General features: G+C 46.7%; 1 protein-coding gene across 1 annotated transcript in view; it reads right to left on the reverse strand.

Annotated features, from left to right (window-relative positions):
* Nucleotides 1-8,389: 8,389 nt before the first annotated feature.
* LOC106595813 (NT-3 growth factor receptor) overlaps nt 8,390-24,576 on the reverse strand; it is a 165,240-nt gene continuing 149,053 nt past the window's right edge. Inside the window, exons 15-17 of the mRNA XM_045708728.2 lie at nt 23,589-23,814; nt 18,743-18,901; nt 8,390-11,167 (exon numbers count right to left, since the gene is read on the reverse strand). Of these exons, the coding sequence (XP_045564684.2) occupies nt 11,015-11,167; nt 18,743-18,901; nt 23,589-23,814 (538 nt within the window). The 3' untranslated portion in view covers nt 8,390-11,014. The remainder of the gene's footprint in view (nt 11,168-18,742; nt 18,902-23,588; nt 23,815-24,576) is intronic.

A 24,576-nucleotide genomic window follows, 5' to 3' on the forward strand; every position in this document is an offset into this window, starting at 1 on the left:
ACAGGAAGAGAGAGGGGACTGGTTGCACCCTACAGGAAGAGGGAGGGGACTGGTTGCACCCTACAGGAAGAGAGAGGGGACTGGTTGCACCATACAGGAAGAGGGAGGGGACTGGTTGCACCCTACAGGAAGAGAGAGGGGACTGGTTGCACCCTACAGGAAGAGGGAGGGGACTGGTTGCACCCTACAGGAAGAGAGAGGGGACTGGTTGCACCCTACAGGAAGAGGGAGCATTCTGATGGAGGCCAATACACCGCCTGCTACGAGGCATTCTGATGGAGGCCAATACACCGCCTGCTATGAGGCATTCTGACAGAGGCCAACACACCGCCTGCTACGAGGCATTCTGATGGAGGCCAATACACCGCCTGCTACGAGGCATTCTGATGGAGGCCAATACACCGCCTGCTATGAGGCATTCTGACCGAGGCCAATACACCGCCTGCTACGAGGCATTCTGACCGAGGCCAATACACCGCCTGCTACGAGGCATTCTGACAGAGGCCAACACATCGCCTGCTACGAGGCATTCTGACGGAGGCCAATACATCGCCTGCTACGAGGCATTCTGACCGAAGCGAAATCACCGCCTGCTATGTGGCATTCTGACAGAGACCAATACATCGCCTGCCAATGCCAGTTTTGGCCAATGCCAGTTTTGATGACTTACTACTGTACAACAATGTCCGGTGGCTCAGCAAAAGCAGGGTTCTGGAACGCTTTTGGGTCATTCAGGAGGAAGTTAAAGCTTTGCGAGTTTTTGGAAGATGAGGAGAAGATGGAAACAGTTGTATTTTTGACAGACATTGCATCACACCTTAATCAACTGAACGTTAAGCTGCAGGGACGGGACAACACCGTGTGACAAGACACTACATGACACCTTTCTTCGGGATCGGTGTTCCTTCCACGGGACGGTTGAGCTAACGTAGGCTAATGTGATTAGCATGAGGTTGTAAGTAACAAGAACATTTCCCAGGACATAGACATATCTGATATTGGCAGAAAGCTTAAATTCTTGTTAATCTAACTGCACTGTCCAATTTACAGTAGCTATTACAGTGAAAGAATACCATGCTATTGTTTGAGGAGAGTGCACAAATTTGAACATGAAAAGTTATTCATTAACAAATTAGGCACATTTGGGAGGTCTTGATACAACGTTTTTAACAGAAAAGCAATGGTTCATTGCATCAGTCTAAAACTTTGCACATACACTGCTGCCACCTAGTGGCCAACATCTAAATTGCACCTGGGCTGGAATAATACATGTCCTTTGGTCTGGAGTACAAACTTGAGCATTTTGGTCCAACTGCTGTGTCTTTGTGAAACACAGAGTAGGTGAACGGATGATCTCACCGTGTGTGCTTCCCACCGTGAAGCATGGAGGAGGAGGTGTGATGCTGTAGAGGTACTTCGCTGGTGACACTGTCTGTGATTTATTTAGAATTCAAGGTACACTTAACCAGCAGGTACACAATAGTAAATTCTGGTAGATAGAAGGTGATCTTTGGTAAAAGGGGTAAATTGGTCATCAAAAAGAAAGGAAAAAGACAGCAGAGAAAATATTGTTAATTAAATCAACAACACCGTTCTCTCATATTCAAAGTTAGGTCATCCATGTAAATTATCAGAGAAAAAAAAACAACTTCGGAAAACGGTATTCCCCTGAAATGATCCCAGGACCCTGCTGATGTTGACCGTGTTCATCGCAATGTCGTACCATTTATCTGCTTCACACACAGCGGAGGGGTTATATTATAATCCTCTGTTCATACAGCGGAGGGGTTATATTATAATCCTCTGTTCATACAGCGGAGGGGTAGATTATAATCCTCTGTTCATACAGCGGAGGGGGTAGATTATAATCCTCTGTTCAAACAGCGGAGGGGGTATATTATAATCCTCTGTTCATACAGCGGAGGGGTATATTATAATCCCCTGTTCATACAGCGGAGGGGTAGATTATAATCCTCTGTTCATACAGCGGAGGGGGTATATTATAATCCTCTGTTCATACAGCGGAGGGGGTAGATTATAATCCTCTGTTCATACAGCGGAGGGGGTATATTATAATCCTCTGTTCATACAGCGGAGGGGTATATTATAATCCTCTGTTCATACAGCGGAGGGGGTATATTATAATCCTCTGTTCATACAGCGGAGGGGGTATATTATAATCCTCTGTTCATACAGCGGAGGGGGTATATTATAATCCTCTGTTCATACAGCGGAGGGGGTATATTATAATCCTCTGTTCATACAGCGGAGGGGGTATATTATAATCCTCTGTTCATACAGCGGAGGGGGTATATTATAATCCTCTGTTCATACAGCGGAGGGGGTATATTATAATCCCCTGTTCATACAGCGGAGGGGGTAGATTATAATCCTCTGTTCATACAGCGGAGGGGGTATATTATAATCCTCTGTTCATACAGCGGAGGGGGTATATTATAATCCTCTGTTCATACAGCGGAGGGGGTATATTATAATCCTCTGTTCATACAGCGGAGGGGGTATATTATAATCCTCTGTTCATACAGCGGAGGGGGTATATTATAATCCTCTGTTCATACAGCGGAGGGGGTATATTATAATCCTCTGTTCATACAGCGGAGGGGGTATATTATAATCCTCTGTTCATACAGCGGAGGGGGTATATTATAATCCTCTGTTCATACAGCGGAGGGGGTATATTATAATCCTCTGTTCATACAGCGGAGGGGGTAGTATTATAATCCTCTGTTCATACAGCGGAGGGGGTATATTATAATCCTCTGTTCATACAGCGGAGGGGGTATATTATAATCCTCTGTTCATACAGCGGAGGGGTATATTATAATCCTCTGTTCATACAGCGGAGGGGTATATTATAATCCTCTGTTCATACAGCGGAGGGGGTATATTATAATCCTCTGTTCATACAGCGGAGGGGTATATTATAATCCTCTGTTCATACAGCGGAGGGGGTATATTATAATCCTCTGTTCATACAGCGGAGGGGGTATATTATAATCCTCTGTTCATACAGCGGAGGGGTATATTATAATCCTCTGTTCATACAGCGGAGGGGGTATATTATAATCCTCTGTTCATACAGCGGAGGGGGTATATTATAATCCTCTGTTCATACAGCGGAGGGGTATATTATAATCCTCTGTTCATACAGCGGAGGGGGTATATTATAATCCTCTGTTCATACAGCGGAGGGGGTATATTATAATCCTCTGTTCATACAGCGGAGGGGTATATTATAATCCTCTGTTCATACAGCGGAGGGGGTATATTATAATCCTCTGTTCATACAGCGGAGGGGGTATATTATAATCCTCTGTTCATACAGCGGAGGGGGTATATTATAATCCTCTGTTCATACAGCGGAGGGGGTATATTATAATCCTCTGTTCATACAGCGGAGGGGGTATATTATAATCCTCTGTTCATACAGCGGAGGGGGTATATTATAATCCTCTGTTCATACAGCGGAGGGGGTATATTATAATCCTCTGTTCATACAGCGGAGGGGGTATATTATAATCCTCTGTTCATACAGCGGAGGGGGTATATTATAATCCTCTGTTCATACAGCGGAGGGGGTATATTATAATCCTCTGTTCATTCAGCGGAGGGGGTATATTATAATCCTCTGTTCATACAGCGGAGGGGGTATATTATAATCCTCTGTTCATACAGCGGAGGGGGTATATTATAATCCTCTGTTCATACAGCGGAGGGGGTATATTATAATCCTCTGTTCATACAGCGGAGGGTGAACAGTGTCTTCGGTCAGAAAGTATTTACACCCCTTTGATTTGTCCCACATTATTTTTATTTAACATTATTTAACTCGGCAAGTCAGTTTAAGAACAAATTATTATTTACGATGACGGTCTATATCGGCCAAACCCGGGTGACGCTGGGACAATTGTGCTCCGACTCCCAATCATGGCTGGTTGTGATGCATCCAGGATTTTATTGTGTTACAGCCTGAAATTGATTTAAATTTAGATTTTGAGTGGAATTTTCTTAGTTGTTGACATTTTTACAAAAATGTTTATTAATAATCATAAACTGAAATGTGTTGAGTCAATAAGTGTTCCACCCCTTTGCTGTGGTCAATTAAATATGTTCAGTTAGTAAAAATGTGCTTAACAAGTCACATTATAATTTGAATGATCTCACTCTGTGTACAAGAATAGTATTTAACATGATTTTTGAATGACTACCTCATCTCTATACCAAACACATACAATTATCTGGGGCGGCAGGTAGTCTAGTGGTTAGAGTGTTGGGCCCAGTAACAGAAAGGTTGCTGGATGAATCACCGAACGGACAAGGTAAAAAAATATGTCGTTATGCCCCTGAACAAGGCAGTTGCACAGTGTTGCACTGTTCCCCGCTAGGCCATCATTGTAAACAATGTTCTTGATTAAATTAAAACATTTTTTAAAAGTCTGTAAGGTCTCTCAGTTGAGCAGTGAATTTCAACTACAAAGACCAGGGAGGTTTTCCAAGCCCTCGCAAAGAACGGCACCTATTGGTAGATGGGTAAAAATAAAATAAAAGCAGACATTGAATATCCCTTTGGTGAAGTTATGGTGCATCAATACGGCCAGTCACTACGAAGATACAGGTGTCCTTCTGTCACGTCCTGACCCTAGTAAGATGTCATTTTCTATAGTAGAGTAGGTCAGGGCGTGACAGGGGGTGTTTTGGGTGGTTTTTTCTATGTTTAAGTTCTAGTTTTTCTATTTCTATGTTGTTTTTTTGGTTGATCTCCAATTGGAGGCAGCTTGCTCCTCGTTGTCTCTAATTGGAGATCATATTTAAGTAGGGGTTTTTCTTCCTGGGTTTTGTGGGTGATTATATTTTGAGTAGTGTTCGTTTCTCTCTGCGTCACGGTTTGTTGTTTTGTATATTCAGTTATTTATGTTTTTGCAAAGTTTCACGGATTTAATAAAATGTGGAACTACAACCACGCTGCACTTTGGTCTGCTCCTTTCGACAGCCGTGACACCTTCCTAACTCAGTTGCCAGAGAGGAAGGAAACCGCTCAGGGATTTCACCATGACGCCAAAGGTGACTTTAACACAGTTACAGTGATGAATGGCTGTGATAGGAGAAAACTGAGAATGGATAAACAACATTGTAGTGACTCTACAATACTAACCTAATTGTACAGAATAAAACTATTCCATAACATGCATCCTGTTTGTAACAAGGCGCTAAAGTAATACTGTAAAGAAAAATGTGGCAAAGCAATTCACATTTCTGTCCTGAATACAAAGTGTTATGTTTCGAGGCAAATCAAATACAACACATTACTGAGTACCAGTCTTCATATTTTAAAACATAGTGGTGGCTTCATCATGTTATGGGTATGCAAAAAAATTAATAAAAATAGACAATTAAATCCATTTTCATCTCACATTGTAACACAAAAGGTGTGAATAATTTCTGAAGTCACTGTATCTCCTTTGGGGCAGTGTGTGGTTATGATCGGTATAGCTTCTGCATTACAGTATAAATGATTAGAAACCACATGAAAGCATGGCTGTCCATGTTCATTTGGTATGTACGGTGCTTAGCGTTACCGAATACAACATGCGTTTCTGTCATGTAATATTTAATTATATGTGACAATGATAAGATGATGTGTCTCAAATCTGCCGTGTGTCTGGAAATGTCAGCTCAGTTTAAGTGCGTTCGGTAACTCCAACCTGCAGTGAATTCAGCAGGAAACAACACGCTCCCAGATAGCATCTTTAACCTAGCGTAGCTGAGTTACCCTTAACCCAGATAGCATCTTTAACCTAGCGTAGCTGAGTTACCCTTAACCCAGATAGCATCTTTAACCTAGCGTAGCTGAGTTACCCTTAACCAAGATAGCATCTTTAACCTAGCGTAGCTGAGTTACCCTTAACCCAGATAGCATCTTTAACCTAGCGTAGCTGAGTTACCCTTAACCCAGATAGCATCTTTAACCTAGCGTAGCTGAGTTAGCCTTACACCCGATACTGTGTGTGGTACACACATGTACCTAGCTAAAATAGTCTAGGAATACTTTCGGTTACATAAATGTTTTCTTGACAGTGAAACGGCACAGTTTCCCACCATAAAGCATGAAAATGACAACACATTATTCAGCGTGGCAGGCAGAGGGGGATTGTGGGACATCAACACATTATTCAGCGTGGCAGGCAGAGGGGATTGTGGGACATCATAACACATTATTCAGCGTGGCAGGCAGAGGGGGATTGTGGGACATCAACACATTATTCAGCGTGGCAGGCAGAGGGGATTGTGGGACATAACACATTATTCAGTGTGGCAGGCAGAGGGGGATTGTGGGACATCAACACATTATTCAGTGTGGCAGGCAGAGGGGGATTGTGGGACATAACACATTATTCAGTGTGGCAGGCAGAGGGGGATTGTGGGACATCTTAACACATTATTCTGTCCGTAAAAAAAACAAATGAACTGGAAAGTTCTATGATTTTTTTTTTCACCTCCTGAAGAAATATAATTTGGAGCACAGGAGGTTGGTGGCACCTTAATTGGGGAGGACGGGCTCGTGGTAATGACTGGAGCGGAATCAGTGGAATGGTATCTGTCACGTCCTGACCAGTTAAGGGGTTATTTGTTCTTATAGTTTGGTCAGGACGTGGCAGGGGGGTGTTTGTTTTATGTGGTTCGGGGTTTAATGGGATATGTGTTTATGTAGAGGGGTGTTTGTTTTATGTGGTTCGGGGTTTAATGGGATATGTGTTTATGTAGAGGGGTGTTTGTTTTATGTGGTTCGGGGTTTAATGGGATATGTGTTTATGTAGAGGGGTGTTTGTTTTATGTGGTTCGGGGTTTAATGGGATATGTGTTTATGTAGAGGGGTGTTTGTTTTATGTGGTTCGGGGTTTAATGGGATATGTGTTTATGTAGAGGGGTGTTTGTTTTATGTGGTTCGGGGTTTAATGGGATAGGTGTTTATGTAGAGGGTTGTGTTTGTTTTATGTGGTTCGGGGTTTAATGGGATATGTGTTTATGTAGAGGGGTGTTTGTTTTATGTGGTTCGGAGTTTAATGGGATATGTGTTTATGTAGAGGGGTGTTTGTTTTATGTGGTTCGGGGTTTAATAGGATATGTGTTTATGTAGAGGGGTGTTTGTTTTATGTGGTTCGGGGTTTAATGGGATATGTGTTTATGTAGAGACTGTTTGGTTAGAGTATTCCCAGGTTTTTGGATATGTTCTAGTTTTTATTTTATTTCTATGTCCTATCTATGTTGTGTATTTCTATGTGTTGGTCTGGTATGGCTCTCAATCAGGAACAGCTGTACATCGTTGTTGCTGATTGGGAGTCATACTTAGGTAGCCCTGTTTTACACCTGTCCCTTTGTGGGAAGTTGTTTTTGCACTGCTAGGGTTAGCCTGCGTTACTGTTCGCTCGATCGTTTTCTTTGTTTTGTTTCATTAAGTGTTCTAATAAAAGTTAACATGAGCATTCAACCCGCTGCGTCTTGGTCCACTTCATACGACAAGCGTTACAGTATCAAATACATCAAACCCAGAGTTTTCTATGTGTTTGATTCCGTTCCATTTACTCCGTTCCAGACATTATTGTGAGCCGTCTTCCCCTCCTGCAGCCTCCACTGATTTAGAGCAATCTCTCTTTCGGTGCACATTGTAAAACAAATCTCTCTTCCTCTTTCTAAAGAGTTATGTCAGTGAACTTAACCCTCCCTATATGTGAGTCCTGAAGACAATCACTGATCACCTCTGTGATCGTATCTTTGATGAAAACAGAAGTCAGAGAATATGTAGTTAGTTTGTTTATAGTCACCGTGTTGGAAAAGGAACTTAATAAAGAATCCAAGGAAAAAATAAATTAACATACAGATATTTATATTATGTAGACAAACATTTTTTTTATGTACATTCACTTCAATTAAAATAGACTTGTAGTTTGTCGGCTGTTGATTGGTGAGTTCTTCCTTCCTCCAGTTCATTGGACAGAAATGGGGAGCCTCATTAGCATGAGAACTCGGAACCCAGCCCAATCAGAGAGCAGTACGGCTTTCATCATCAAGTCCCTGCCAATAGTTTGACAGTATCAGTTTCTCAGAAAAAAAGGGTGTGTCCTTCGCGACAGACATGGCAGACTGACATCTCCAAATTAAAAGTAAATAAATAAAAGATTTGTAATATATCAATATATACTAATGAAAAGACATGATTTCTCTTTATGTACAGTATGTTTTGTGTGTTTTTCTTGCAGTTTATTTTAAACATCATCTTCGTTAAATAACTATAGATACATTCAGAAAGTATTCAGACCCCTTGACTTTTTCCACATTATGTTACATTACAGCCTTATTCTATAATTGATCATCTACACACAATACCCCATAATAACAAAGCAAAAAACATGTTTTCATTTTTTATTGCAAATTTATAAATAAAAAAAACACTAAAATATCACATTTCCATAAGTATTCAGACCCTTTACTCAGTACTTTGCTGAAGCACCTTTAGCAGCGATTACAGCCTTGAGTCTTCTTGGGTATGATGCTACAAGCTTGGCACACCTGTATTTGGGGAGTTTCTCCCATTCTTCTCTGCAGACCCTCTCAAACTCTATCAGGTTGGATAGGGAGCGTTGCTGCACAGCTATTTTCAGGTCTCTTCAGAGATGTTAGATCGGGTTCAAGTCCGGGCTCTGGCTGGGCCACTCAAGGACATTCAGAGATTTGTCCCGAAGCCACTCCTGCGTTGTCTTGGCTGTGTGCTTAGGGTCGTTGTCCTGTTGGAAGGTGAACCTTCACCCCAGTCTGAGGTCCTGAGCGCTCTGGAGCAGGTTTTCATCAAGGATCTCTCCGTACTTTGCTCTGTTCATCTTTCCCTCGATCCTGACTATTCTCCCAGTCCCTGCCACTGAAAAACATCCCCACAGCAAGATGCTGCCACCACCATGCTTCACCGATGGTGCCAGGTTTCATCCAGATATGATACTTTGCATTCAGGCCAAAGAGTTCAATCTTGGTTTCATCAGACCAGAGAATCTTGTTTCTCATGGTCTGAGAGTCCTTTAGGTGCCTTTTGGCAAACTCCAAGCGGGCTGTCATGTGCCTTTTACTGAGGAGTGGCTTCCATCTGGTCACTACCATAAAGGCCTGATTGGTGGAGTGCTGCAGAGATGGTTGTCCTTCTGGAAGGTTCTCCCATCTCCACAGAGGATCTCTGGAGCTCTATCAGTGACCATCGGTTTCATGGTCACCTCCCTGAGCAAGGCCCTTCTCCCCGATTGTTCAGTTTGGTCGGGCGGCCAGCTCTAGGAAGAGTCTTGGTGGTTCCAAACTTCTTCCATTTAAGAATGATGGAGGCCTCTGTGTTCTTGGGGACCTTCGATGCTGCAGAAATGTTTTGGTACCCTTCCCCAGATCTGTGCCTCGACACAATCCTGTCTTGGAGCTCTATGGACAACTACTTCGACCTCATGGCTTAGTTTTTGCTCTGATATGCCCTGTCAACTGTGGGACCTTATATAGACAGGTGTGTGCCTTTCCAAATCATGTCCAACCAATTGAATTTACCACAGGTGGACTCCAATCAAGTTGTGGAAACATCAAGGATGATCAATGAAAACAGGATGCACCTGAGCTCTTTTTCGAGTCTCATAGCAAACGGTCTGAATACTTATGTAAATAAGGTATTTCTGTTTTGTATTTTTAATACATTTACAAAGAATTCTAAAAACCTGTTTTCGCTTTATCATTATAGGGTACTGTGTGTAGATTGATGAGGAAAAATATATATTTTATCAATTTTAGAATAAGGCTGTAACGTAACAAAATGTTGAAACAGTCAAGGTTTCTGAATACTTTCTGAATGCACTGTATATACACTGAGTGGACAGAACATTAGGAACACCTTTCCACTACGACAGACTGACCAGGTGTGTCCACTGTATCAGGAAACAAAATGTAAACGTTTGTTTTTTTAATACTTTTATTCAGTATATGGAAAAAAAGTTTATCAGGCACTTGAGTCCTTCCCAAATGTGTAGGTTCTGTTGACAGCGAGGAACAGGAAGTTCAGTTAGGTTCTGTTGACAGTGAGGAACAGGAAGGAACAGGAAGTTCGGTTAGGTTCTGTTGACAGTGAGGAACAGTAAGGAACAGGAAGTTCAGTTAGGTTCTGTTGACAGTGAGGAACAGGAAGTTCGGTTAGGTTCTGTTGACAGTGAGGAACAGGAAGTTCGGTTAGGTTCTGTTGACAGTGAGGAACAGGAAGTTCGGTTAGGTTCTGTTGACAGTGAGGAACAGGAAGTTCGGTTAGGTTCTGTTGACAGCGAGGAACAGGAAGGAACAGGAAGTTCGGTTATTTCCTCGGTAACGGTTGTCTATCAGTCCATCTGTCCAACAAGCATTTACATCCAGACGATTTTAGCCTAGTTAAACTCCAAGGTAAAGTTTCCCCTTAAGGTACAGGTCTAGGATCAGCTTCCCGTCCCCAATCAGCTTCCCGTCCCCAATCAGCTTCCCGTCCCCAATCAGCTTCCCGTCCCCAATCAGCTTCCCGTCCCCAATCAGCTTCCCGTCCCGTCCCCAATCAGCTTCCCGTCCCCAATCAGCTTCCCGTCCTCAATCAGCTTCCCGTCCCCAATCAGCTTCCCGTCCCCAATCAGCTTCCCGTCCCCAATCAGCTTCCCGTCCCCAATCAGCTTCCCGTCCCCAATCAGTTTCCCGTCCCCAATCAGCTTCCCGTCCCGTCCCCAATCAGCTTCCCCTCCCCAATCAGCTTCCCGTCCCGTCCCCAATCAGCTTCCCGTCCCCAATCAGCTTCCCCTCCCCAATCAGCCTCCCGTCCCCAATCAGCTTCCCGTCCCCAATCAGCTTCCCCGTCCCCAATCAGCTTCCCCGTCCCCAATCAGCTTCCCCGTCCCCAATCAGCTTCCCGTCCCCAATCAGCTTCCCGTCCCCAAAACTGATCGAAGGCGAGTGTCTAGGGTGAACATCACCTCACTCCGTCCAGGTAGAGCTGAATGTCCTTGATGTTTAATCTCTGCTGTGGATCTCTCTGCCAGCACCCCAGCATCAGGTCATACACCTCCTTGGGACAAACCCTCGGCTTGTCCAGGACCCGGCCCTGTGTTAAACACTCTATGACCTGAAGAGGACAGAGACAGGAGGGGTTAGGGTGTAGGGATTAGGGTGTAGGGGTTAGGGTGGAGGGGTTAGGGTGGAGGGGTTAGGGTGTAGGGGTCAGTCAAACAGAGAGGAGGGGTTAGGGTGTAGGGGTTAGGGTGTAGGGGTTAGGGTGGAGGGGTTAGGGTGTAGGGGTCAGTCAAACAGAGAGGAGGGGTTAGGGTGGAGGGGTTAGGGTGTAGGGGTTAGGGGTCAGTCAAACAGAGAGACAGAGAGAGGAGGGGTTAGGGTGTAGGGGTTAGGGTGGAGGGGTCAGTCATACAGAGAGGAGGGGTTAGGGTGTAGGGGTTAGGGTGTAGGGGTTAGGGTGTAGGGGTTAGGGGTTAGGGTGTAGGGGTTAGGGGTTAGGGTGGAGGGGTTAGGGTGGAGGGGTTAGGGTGTAGTGGTTAGGGTGTAGGGGTCAGGGTGTAGGGGTTAGGGTGTAGGGGTTAGGGTGTAGGGGTCAGGGGTTAGGGTGTAGGGGTTAGGGTGGAGGGGTTAGGGTGTAGGGGTCAGGGTTTAGGGGTTAAGGTGTAGGGGTTAGGGGTTAGGGTGTAGGGGTTAGGGTGGAGGGGTTAGGGTGTAGGGGTCAGGGTGTAGGGGTTAGGGTGTAGTGGTCAGGGTGTAGGGGTTAGGGTGTAGGGGTTAGGGGTCAGGGTGTAGGGGTTAGGGTGTAGGGGTTAGGGTGTAGGGGTTAGGGTGTAGGGGTTAGGGTGTGGGGGTTAGGGGTTAGGGTGTAGGGGTTAGAGTGTAGGGGTCAGGGTGTAGGGGTTAGGGTGTAGGGGTTAGGGTGTAGGGGTTAGGGGTTAGGGTGTAGGGGTTAGGGTGTAGGGGTCAGTAAGACAGAGAGACAGATAGATAGAGGATGTAGTGAGTATTGTACAACAGTTTTTACACTATATACATTCTGGTTCCAAAACACTCAAATGTTCCCACTGACTACAGGTTAATATTTCTTTCTAGAAATGTGGGGAATATCAATTTCCCTGAAAATATTGACACTTCAAGTGCAGGATATACGAGGGGAATGAGCCCCCTTGAAGGTTATTTCCTAAGGGCTGTTTGATTGTAATAATACACTGGCTTTGTAAGAGTAATATTAATTGAATTCCATTGATTACCCCTCCCCCTGGGAGTTCTGTAATACTGCATCAATAAATCATCACAGAGAGGTGGGCCGGGCCTCAGGAAAAGGAAGAGGTGGGCCGGGCCTCAGGAAGAGGAAGAGGTGGGCCGGGCCTCAGGAAGGGGAAGAGGTGGGCCGGGCCTCAGGGGTGCTCCTACAGGTAGTTAGTGGTACTAGGGGTGCTCCTACAGGTAGTTAGTGGTACTAGGGGTGCTCCTACAGGTAGTTAGTGGTGGTACTAGGGGTGCTCCTACAGGTAGTTAGTGGTGGTACTAGGGGTGCTCCTACAGGTAGTTAGTGGTACTAGGGGTGCTCCTACAGGTAGTTAGTGGTGGTACTAGGGGTGCTCCTACAGGTAGTTAGTGGTGGTACTAGGGGTGCTCCTACAGGTAGTTAGTGGTGGTACTAGGGGTGCTCCTACAGGTAGTTAGTGGTGGTACTAGGGGTGCTCCTACAGTTAGTTAGTGGTGGTACTAGGGGTGCTCCTACAGGTAGTTAGTGGTGGTACTAGGGGTGCTCCTACAGGTAGTTAGTGGTGGTACTAGGGGTGCTCCTACAGGTAGTTAGTGGTGGTACTGGGGGTGCTCCTACAGGTAGTTAGTGGTGGTACTAGGGGTGCTCCTACAGGTAGTTAGTGCTGGTACTAGGGGTGCTCCTACAGGTAGTTAGTGGTGGTACTAGGGGTGCTCCTACAGGTAGTTAGTGGTACTAGGGGTGCTCCTACAGGTAGTTAGTGGTGGTACTAGGGGTGCTCCTACAGGTAGTTAGTGGTGGTACTAGGGGTGCTCCTACAGGTAGTTAGTGGTGGTACTAGGGGTGCTCCTACAGGTAGTTAGTGGTGGTACTAGGGGTGCTCCTACAGTTAGTTAGTGGTGGTACTAGGGGTGCTCCTACAGGTAGTTAGTGGTGGTACTAGGGGTGCTCCTACAGGTAGTTAGTGGTGGTACTAGGGGTGCTCCTACAGGTAGTTAGTGGTGGTACTAGGGGTCTCCTACAGGTAGTTAGTGGTACTAGGGGTGCTCCTACAGGTAGTTAGTGGTACTAGGGGTGCTCCTACAGGTAGTTAGTGGTGGTACTAGGGGTGCTCCAACAGGTAGTTAGTGGTGGTACTAGGGGTGCTCCTACAGGTAGTTAGTGGTGGTACTAGGGGTGCTCCTACAGGTAGTTAGTGGTGGTACTAGGGGTGCTCCTACAGGTAGTTAGTGGTACTAGGGGTGCTCCTACAGGTAGTTAGTGGTGGTACTAGGGGTGCTCCTACAGGTAGTTAGTGGTGGTACTAGGGGTGCTCCTACAGGTAGTTAGTGGTGGTACTAGGGGTGCTCCTACAGGTAGTTAGTGGTGGTACTGGGGGTGCTCCTACAGGTAGTTAGTGGTGGTACTAGGGGTGCTCCTACAGGTAGTTAGTGCTGGTACTAGGGGTGCTCCTACAGGTAGTTAGTGGTGGTACTAGGGGTGCTCCTACAGGTAGTTAGTGGTACTAGGGGTGCTCCTACAGGTAGTTAGTGGTGGTACTAGGGGTGCTCCTACAGGTAGTTAGTGGTGGTACTAGGGGTGCTCCTACAGGTAGTTAGTGGTGGTACTAGGGGTGCTCCTACAGGTAGTTAGTGGTGGTACTAGGGGTGCTCCTACAGGTAGTTAGTGGTGGTACTAGGGGTGCTCCTACAGGTAGTTAGTGGTGGTACTAGGGGTGCTCCTACAGGTAGTTAGTGGTGGTACTAGGGGTGCTCCTACAGGTAGTTAGTGGTGGTACTAGGGGTGCTCCTACAGGTAGTTAGTGCTGGTACTAGGGGTGCTCCAACAGGTAGTTAGTGGTGGTACTAGGGGTGCTCCTACAGGTAGTTAGTGGTGGTACTAGGGGTGCTCCTACAGGTAGTTAGTGGTGGTACTAGGGGTGCTCCTACAGGTAGTTAGTGGTGGTACTAGGGGTGCTCCTACAAGTAGTTAGTAGTGGTACTAGGGGTGCTCCTACAGGTAGTTAGTGGTACTAGGGGTGCTCCTACAGGTAGTTAGTGCTGGTACTAGGGGTGCTCCTACAGGTAGTTAGTGCTGGTACTAGGGGTGCTCCTACAGGTAGTTAGTGGTGGTACTAGGGGTGCTCCTACAGGTAGTTAGTGGTGGTACTAGGGGTGCTCCTACAGGTAGTTAGTGATGGTACTAGGGGTGCTCCTACAGGTAGTTAGTGGTGGTACTAGGGGTGCTCCTACAGGTAGTTAGTGATGGTACTAGGGGTCTCCTACAGGTAGTTAGTGGTACTAGGGGTGCTCCTACAGGTAGTTAGTGGTACTAGGGGTGCTCCTACAGGTAGTTAGTGGTGGTACTAGGGGTGCTCCTACAGGTAGTTAGTGATGGTACTAGGGGTGCTCCTACAGGTAGTTAGTGGTGGTACTAGGGGTGCTCCTACAGGTAGTTAGTGGTGGTACTAGGGGTGCTCCTACAGGTAGTTAGTGGTGGTACTAGGGGTGCTCCTACAGGTAGTTAGTGGTGGTACTAGGGGTGCTCCTACAGGTAGTTAGTGATGGTACTAGGGGTGCTCCTACAGGTAGTTAGTGGTGGTACTAGGGGTGCTCCTACAGGTAGTTAGTGGTACTAGGGGTGCTCCTACAGGTAGTTAGTGGTGGTACTAGGGGTGCTGCTACAGGTAGTTGGTGGTGGTACTAGGGGTGCTCCTACAGGTAGTTAGTGATGGTACTAGGGGTGCTCCTACAGGTAGTTAGTGGTGGTACTAGGGGTGCTCCTACAGGTAGTTAGTGGTACTATGGGTGCTCCTACAGGTAGTTAGTGGTGGTACTAGGGGTGCTCCTACAGGTAGTTAGTGGTGGTACTAGGGGTGCTACTACAGGTAGTTAGTGGTGGTACTAGGGGTGCTCCTACTGGTAGTTAGTGGTGGTACTAGGGGTGCTCCTACAGGTAGTTAGTGGTACTAGGGGTGCTCCTACAGGTAGTTAGTGGTGGTACTAGGGGTGCTCCTACAGGTAGTTAGTGGTGGTACTAGGGGTGCTCCTACAGATAGTTAGTGGTGGTACTAGGGGTGCTCCTACAGGTAGTTAGTGGTGGTACTAGGGGTGCTCCTACAGGTAGTTAGTGGTGGTACTAGGGGTGCTCCTACAGGTAGTTAGTGGTGGTACTAGGGGTGCTCCTACAGGTAGTTAGTGGTGGTACTAGGGGTGCTCCTACAGGTAGTTAGTGGTACTAGGGGTGCTCCTACAGGTAGTTAGTGGTGGTACTAGGGGTGCTGCTACAGGTAGTTGGTGGTGGTACTAGGGGTGCTCCTACAGGTAGTTAGTGATGGTACTAGGGGTGCTCCTACAGGTAGTTAGTGGTGGTACTAGGGGTGCTCCTACAGGTAGTTAGTGGTACTATGGGTGCTCCTACAGGTAGTTAGTGGTGGTACTAGGGGTGCTCCTACAGGTAGTTAGTGGTGGTACTAGGGGTGCTACTACAGGTAGTTAGTGGTGGTACTAGGGGTGCTCCTACTGGTAGTTAGTGGTGGTACTAGGGGTGCTCCTACAGGTAGTTAGTGGTACTAGGGGTGCTCCTACAGGTAGTTAGTGGTGGTACTAGGGGTGCTCCTACAGGTAGTTAGTGGTGGTACTAGGGGTGCTCCTACAGGTAGTTAGTGGTGGTACTATGGATGCTCCTACAGGTAGTTAGTGGTGGTACTGGGGGTGCTCCTACAGGTAGTTAGTGGTGGTACTAGGGGTGCTCCTACAGGTAGTTAGTGGTGGTACTAGGGGTGCTCCTACAGGTAGTTAGTGGTACTAGGGGTGCTCCTACAGGTAGTTAGTGGTGGTACTAGGGGTGCTCCTACAGGTAGTTAGTGGTGGTACTAGGGGTGCTCCTACAGGTAGTTAGTGGTTCTAGGGGTGCTCCTACAGGTAGTTAGTGGTGGTACTAGGGGTGCTCCTACAGGTAGTTAGTGGTGGTACTAGGGGTGCTCCTACAGGTAGTTAGTGGTGGTACTAGGGGTGCTCCTACAAGTAGTTAGTGGTACTAGGGGTGCTCCTACAGGTAGTTAGTGGTGGTACTAGGGGTGCTCCTACAGGTAGTTAGTGGTGGTACTAGGGGTGCTCCCACAGGTAGTTAGTGGTGGTACTAGGGGTGCTCCTACAGGTAGTTAGTGGTGGTACTAGGGGTGCTCCTACAGGTAGTTAGTGGTGGTACTAGGGGTGCTCCTACAGGTAGTTAGTGCTGGTACTAGGGGTGCTCCTACAGGTAGTTAGTGGTGGTACTAGGGGTGCTCCTACAGGTAGTTAGTGGTACTAGGGGTGCTCCTACAGGTAGTTAGTGGTGGTACTAGGGGTGCTCCTACAGGTAGTTAGTGGTGGTACTAGGGGTGCTCCTACAGGTAGTTAGTAGTGGTACTAGGGGTGCTCCTACAGGTAGTTAGTGGTGGTACTAGGGGTGCTCCTACAGGTAGTTAGTGGTGGTACTAGGGGTGCTCCTACAGGTAGTTAGTGGTGGTACTAGGGGTGCTCCTACAGGTAGTTAGTGGTGGTACTAGGGGTGCTCCTACAGGTAGTTAGTGGTGGTACTAGGGGTGCTCCTACAGGTAGTTAGTGGTGGTACTAGGGGTGCTCCTACAGGTAGTTAGTGGTGGTAATAGGGGTGCTCCTACAGGTAGTTAGTGGTGGTACTAGGGGTGCTCCTACAGGTAGTTAGTGGTGGTACTAGGGGTGCTCCTACAGGTAGTTAGTGGTGGTACTAGGGGTGCTCCTACAGGTAGTTAGTGGTGGTACAAGGGGTGCTCCTACAGGTAGTTAGTGGAGGTACTAGGGGTGCTCCTACAGGTAGTTAGTGGTACTAGGGGTGCTCCTACAGGTAGTTAGTGGTGGTACTAGGGGTGCTCCTACAGGTAGTTAGTGGTGGTACTAGGGGTGCTCCTACAGGTACTTAGTGGTGGTACTAGGGGTGCTCCTACAGGTAGTTAGTGGTGGTACTAGGGGTGCTCCTACAGGTAGTTAGTGGTGGTACTAGGGGTGCTCCTACAGGTAGTTAGTGGTGGTACTAGGGGTGCTCCTACAGGTAGTTAGTGGTGGTACTAGGGGTGCTCCTACAGTTAGTTAGTAATGGTACGAGGGGTGCTCCTACAAGTAGTTAGTGATGGTACTAGGGGTGCTCCTACAGGTAGTTAGAGATACTAGGGGTGCTCCTACAGGTAGTTAGTGGTGGTACTAGGGGTGCTCCTACAGGTAGTTAGTGGTGGTACTAGGGGTGCTCCTACAGGTAGTTAGTGGTGGTACTAGGGGTGCTCCTACAGGTAGTTAGTGATACTAGGGGTGCTCCTACAGGTAGTTAGTGGTGGTACTAGGGGTGCTCCTACAGGTAGTTAGTGGTGGTACTAGGGGTGCTCCTACAGGTAGTTAGTGGTGGTACTAGGGGTGCTCCTACAGGTAGTTAGTGGTGGTACTAGGGGTGCTCCTACAGGTAGTTAGTGATGGTACTAGGGGTGCTCCTACAGGTAGTTAGTGGTGGTACTAGGGGTGCTCCTACAGGTAGTTAGTGGTGGTACTAGGGGTGCTCCTACAGGTAGTTAGTGGTGGTACTAGGGGTGCTCCTACAGGTAGTTAGTGGTGGTACTAGGGGTGCTCCTACAGGTAGTTAGTGGTACTAGGGGTGCTCCTACAGGTAGTTAGTGGTGGTACTAGGGGTGCTCCTACAGGTAGTTAGTGGTGGTACTAGGGGTGCTCCTACAGGTAGTTAGTGGTACTAGGGGTGCTCCTACAGGTAGTTAGTGGTGGTACTAGGGGTGCTCCTACAGGTAGTTAGTGGTGGTACTAGGGGTGCTCCTACAGGTAGTTAGTGGTGGTACTAGGGGTGCTCCTACAGGTAGTTAGTGGTGGTACTAGGGGTGCTCCTACAGGTAGTTAGTGGTGGTACTAGGGGTGCTCCTACAGGTAGTTAGTGGTACGAGGGGTGCTCCTACAAGTAGTTAGTGATGGTACTAGGGGTGCTCCTACAGGTAGTTAGTGGTACTAGGGGTGCTCCTACAGGTAGTTAGTGGTGGTACTAGGGGTGCTCCTACAGGTAGTTAGTGGTGGTACTAGGGGTGCTCCTACAGGTAGTTAGTGGTGGTACTAGGGGTGCTCCTACAGGTAGTTAGTGGTGGTACTAGGGGTGCTCCTACAGGTAGTTAGTGGTACGAGGGGTGCTCCTACAAGTAGTTAGTGATGGTACTAGGGGTGCTCCTACAGGTAGTTAGTGGTGGTACTAGGGGCGCTCCTACAGGTAGTTAGTGGTACGAGGGGTGCTCCTACAAGTAGTTAGTGGTGGTACTAGGGGTGCTCCTACAGGTAGTTAGTGGTACTAGGGGTGCTCCTAAATGTGGTGTTATATAGTCCACTGCTCTTGACCAGAGTCCTGTGGTGCTGGTGGTCCAGTACTCTTGACCAGAGCCCTATGGGAGGCAGTCAAGGTGCTGGTGGTCCAGAATACCTCGTGGTTGGCCAGCTGAAACCACGGCTGTTCCCCATAGGTGAAGATCTCCCAGAGGATGACTCCGAAGCTCCAAACGTCACTTTCTGCTGTGAACTTTCTGTACATGATGCTCTCAGGGGGCATCCAGCGGATCGGCAACATGGTGTGAACTCCGACCTGAAACAGGAAGACAGGAAGACATCAGTACATCACGGTGTGACCTCCGACCTGAAACAGGTTAACAGGAAGACATTAGTACAGCGCGGTGTGACCTCCGACCTGAAACAGGTTAACAGGAAGACATTAGTACAGCGCGGTGTGACCTCTGACCTGAAACAGGTTAACAGAAAGACATCAGTTCAGCACGGTGTGACCTCTGACCTGAAACAGGAAGACATTAGTACAGCACGGTGTGACCTCCGACCTGAAACAGGAAGACATTAGTACAGCACGGTGTGACCTCTGACCTGAAACAGGAAGACAGGAAGACATTAGTACAGCACAGTGTGACCTCTGACCTGAAACAGGAAGACAGGAAGACATTAGTACAGCACGGTGTGACCTCTGACCTGAAACAGGAAGACAGGAAGACATTAGTTATGTATTGAGAGTTTTTATGTGACGTCGCATCAACAAGACTGATGTTACTGCTGTAATCCCGGTCCTGACAGCATCAACAAGACTGATGTTACTGCTGTAATCCCGGTCCTGACAGCATCAACAAGACTGATGTTACTGCTGTAATCCCGGTCCTGACAGCATCAACAAGACTGATGTTACTGCTGTAATCCCGGTCCTGACAGCATCAACAAGACTGATGTTACTGTTGTAATCCCGGTCCTGACAGCATCAACAAGACTGATGTTACTGCTGTAATCCCGGTCCTGACAGCATCAACAAGACTGATGTTACTGCTGTAATCCCGGTCCTGACAGCATCAACAAGACTGATGTTACTGCTGTAATCCCGGTCCTGACAGCATCAACAAGACTGATGTTACTGCTGTAATCCCGGTCCTGACAGCATCAACAAGACTGATGTTACTGCTGTAATCCCGGTCCTGACAGCATCAACAAGACTGATGTTACTGCTGTAATCCCGGTCCTGACAGCATCAACAAGACTGATGTTACTGCTGTAATCCCGGTCCTGACAGCATCAACAAGACTGATGCTACTGTTGTAATCCCGGTCCTGACAGCATCAACAAGACTGATGTTACTGCTGTAATCCCGGTCCTGACAGCATCAACAAGACTGATGTTACTGCTGTAATCCCGGTCCTGACAGCATCAACAAGACTGATGTTACTGCTGTAATCCCGGTCCTGACAGCATCAACAAGACTGATGTTACTGCTGTAATCCCGGTCCTGACTATTTAAACTGATAATGCATTGAGATACTGATTTTTCTTTACCAGGCCACTGATGACAGGAAAACAGTCCTTCTAGGGTTCTAGAAGAAGATGACAAAGAAGCCTTACTGCCATTGAAAATAAACCCAAACTCATTGGCTGAAATGTAGCCGTTCTCCTTAGCTTCCTGTGAGGATCCCTTTCAATTCAGTTTTTTAGGTCCTCTGTAAGGTTGAAGATAAGAGATTGGTAGAGTTCATCATTGTCTAATTGACGGTGGGCTTCTGTCTTTATTCCTCACTACCATATCGCCACCTTTGTCTGCTTTATTTTTACCACAATCTGTTTATTTTTGGACGGTGATTGAACTGCATCCCTCTCTGTCTTAGATTACGTCGTGTTTGGTTGGAGTCAATTTTACCCTTAAAAAGATTCTCCACGTAAAAATTAACCTTCTTGGCAAATGTATTTAGTGTTGAAAACACCCAGAAACACTCTGTGCGGTCCTGGTTTAGCCCAGTGCAGTTAAAGGCTAACTGACGCAGCGTGACTACCCAGAAACACTCTGTGCGGTCCTGGTTTAGCCCAGTGCAGTTAAAGGCTAACTGACGCAGCGTGACTACCCAGAAACACTCTGTGCGGTCCTGGTTTAGCCCAGTGCAGTTAAAGGCTAACTGACGCAGCGTGACTACCCAGAAACACTCTGTGCGGTCCTGGTTTAGCCCAGTGCAGTTAAAGGCTAACTGACGCAGCGTGACTACCCAGAAACACTCTGTGCGGTCCTGGTTTAGCCCAGTGCAGTTAAAGGCTAACTGACGCAGCGTGACTACCCAGAAACACTCTGTGCGGTCCTGGTTTAGCCCAGTGCAGTTAAAGGCTAACTGACGCAGCGTGACTACCCAGAAACACTCTGTGCGGTCCTGGTTTAGCCCAGTGCAGTTAAAGGCTAACTGACGCAGCGTGACTACCCAGAAACACTCTGTGCGGTCCTGGTTTAGCCCAGTGCAGTTAAAGGCTAACTGACGCAGCGTAGAGAATCATTATGTTTATATTTGCATCCCACAGGGCTCAATTCCCTCCAGCACCTTCATAGTTTCTGCTTTTTCATCCAGCACCAAAACCCCTCCAGCACCAATATAGTTTCTGCTATAACCTCCAGCACCAAAACCCCTCCAGCACCAATATAGTTTCTGCTATAACCTCTAGCACCAAAATCCCTCCAGCACCATTATAGCTTCTGCTATTCCCTCCAGCACCATTATAGTTTCTGCTATTCCCTCCAGCACCATTATAGTTTCTGTTCACTCCCCCCAGCACCATTATAGTTTCTGCTACTCCCTCCAGCACCATTATAGTTTCTGCTATTCCCTCCAGCACCATTATAGTTTCTGTTCATCCCCCCAGCACCATTATAGTTTCTGCTACTCCCTCCAGCACCATTATAGTTTCTGCTACTCCTTCCAGCACCATTATAGTTTCTGCTACTCCCTCCAGCACCATTATAGTTTCTGCTACTCCCTCCAGCACCATTATAGTTTCTGCTACTCCCTCCAGCACCATTATAGTTTCTGCTATTCCCTCCAGCACCATTATAGTTTCTGCTATTACCTCCAGCACCATTATAGTTTCTGTTCATCCCCCAGCACCATTATAGTTTCTGCTACTCCCTCCAGCACCATTATAGTTTCTGCTACTCCCTCCAGCACCATTATAGTTTCTGCTACTCCCTCCAGCACCATTATAGTTTCTGCTACTCCCTCCAGCACCATTATAGTTTCTGCTATTCCCTCCAGCACCATTATAGTTTCTGCTATTACCTCCAGCACCATTATAGTTTCTGTTCATCCCCCAGCACCATTATAGTTTCTGCTACTCCCTCCAGCACCATTATAGTTTCTGCTACTCCCCCCAGCACCATTATAGTTTCTGCTACTCCCTCCAGCACCATTATAGTTTCTGCTACTCCCTCCAGCACCATTATAGTTTCTGCTACTCCCTCCAGCACCATTATAGTTGCTGCTATTCCCTCCAGCACCATTATAGTTTCTGTTCATCCCCCCAGCACCATTATAGTTTCTGCTACTCCCTCCAGCACCATTATAGTTTCTGCTACTCCCTCCAGCACCATTATAGTTTCTGCTACTCCCTCCAGCACCATTATAGTTTCTGTTCATCCCCCCAGCACCATTATAGTTTCTGCTACTCCCTCCAGCACCATTATAGTTTCTGCTACTCCCTCCAGCACCATTATAGTTTCTGCTACTCCCTCCAGCACCATTATAGTTTCTGCTACTCCCTCCAGCACCATTATAGTTTCTGCTACTCCCTCCAGCACCATTATAGTTTCTGCTACTCCCTCCAGCACCATTATAGTTTCTGTTCATCCCCCCAGCACCATTATAGTTTCTGCTACTCCCTCCAGCACCATTATAGTTTCTGCTACTCCCTCCAGCACCATTATAGTTTCTGCTACTCCCTCAAGCACCATTGGAGGGATGTAATTATCCTCATAAACACATTATCATTAAATATCAAGATAACTGCAGATGTAATTATCCTCATAAACACATTATCATTAAATATCCATATAACTGTAGTTGTAATTATCCTCATAACTACATTATCATTAAATATCCATATAACTGCAGATGTAATTATCCTCATTATGGGGTATTGTGATGTCATTAAGGGGTATTGTGATGTCATTAAGGGGTATTGTGATGTCATTAAGGGGTATTGTGATGTCATTAAGGGGTATTGTGATGTCATTAAGGGGTATTGTGATGTCATTAAGGGGTATTGTGATGTCATTAAGGGGTATTGTGTGGAAGTTGAAGAGGAAAACACATATCTGAATCCACTTCAGAATGAGGCTGCAACGTAACAAAATGTAGAAAAAGTCAAGGGGTCTGAATACTTTCTGAAGGCTCTGTATATATCCTGATGCCCTTTTCATGGTCCTGATGCATTTAAAAGATGACTTGAGCAAAGTTGTTACCGGCACCACACACTGAGAATACTGCACTGCTTTGCTTTATCTTGGCCAGGTCGCAGCTGGAAATGAGAACATGTTCTCAACAGGCCTACCTGGTTAAATAAAGGACTTGTTCTCAACTGGCCTACCTGGTTAAATAAAGGACTTGTTCTCAACTGGCCTACCTGGTTAAATAAAAGGTGGAATAACAAAAACTGATATATATATATATATATATATACACATTTCAGATGTCTCTCTCACGCGTTCATGAGGTTGTTGGGAAGAACAGAAATTCCCCAAAGTGAAACAGTAACAGTAGAGAGGGCCACGACGCCACCTCGAGGACTGCCCCACTGTGTTCACCTCTTATCATATGAGGACATGTTTTTTGCTCTAGATTAAAGGAAATGGCAGTTACAGATGTTCATAAATGATCAAATCTTTGAGTCCAACGGGGCTACCGCCAGCCTTCGAATTGTTTGTAAATTCGCTTGAATACTGCAACGCTATAGTCCATCCATACATGAGTCCTTACCCTGTAGTAGTCTGTGCTGTAGATGTCTCTGGACATCCCGAAGTCTCCTATCTTTACCAACAGCCCGTTGCCCACTAGACAGTTCCTGGTGGCCAGGTCTCTGTGGACAAAGTGCTGGGAGTCCAGGTACACAATGCCGGCTGAGATCTGGGTAGCGATGTGTAACATCTGGGACAGACTCAGCTCTCCGTCAGTCTGTAGGGGACGACCATCTGGACCGTGGACTCTGGAGAGAGACGTAGAAACATTAACATTCATCTATACAGTCTGTAGGGGACGACCATCTGGACCGTGGACTCTGGAGAGAGAGAGAGACGTAGAAACATTAACATTCATCTATACAGTCTGTAGGGGACAACCATCTGGACCGTGGACTCTGGAGAGAGAGAGAGACGTAGAAACATTAACATTCATCTATACAGTCTGTAGGGGACAACCATCTGGACCGTGGACTCTGGAGAGAGAGAGAGACGTAGAAACATTAACATTCATCTATACAGTCTGTAGGGGACGACCATCTGGACCGTGGACTCTGGAGAGAGAGAGAGACGTAGAAACATTAACATTCATCTATACAGTCTGTAGGGGACGACCATCTGGACCGTGGACTCTGGAGAGAGAGAGAGACGTAGAAACATTAACATTCATCTATACAGTCTGTAGGGGACGACCATCTGGACCGTGGACTCTGGAGAGAGAGAGAGACGTAGAAACATTAACATTCATCTATACAGTCTGTAGGGGACGACGAGAGACGTAGAAACTGTCTAAACTAGAGCAGGAAGTCATGAAACGTATGAACTAGACAGGAAGTGGTAAAAAGGATCATGGAATCTGGACTACGGAATCTAAAGAGGGGCAGAGACGTAGTAAAATTACACGACCGACGAGAAACAGAACAGAGGAGGAGGAGAGACAGAGGAGGAGGAGAGACAGAGGAGGAGGAGAGACAGAGGAGGAGGAGAGACAGAGGAGGAGGAGAGACAGA

Source organism: Salmo salar, chromosome 26 (assembly GCF_965601325.2).
Source record: "Salmo salar chromosome 26, fSalSal1, whole genome shotgun sequence".
Lineage (NCBI taxonomy): Eukaryota > Metazoa > Chordata > Actinopteri > Salmoniformes > Salmonidae > Salmo > Salmo salar.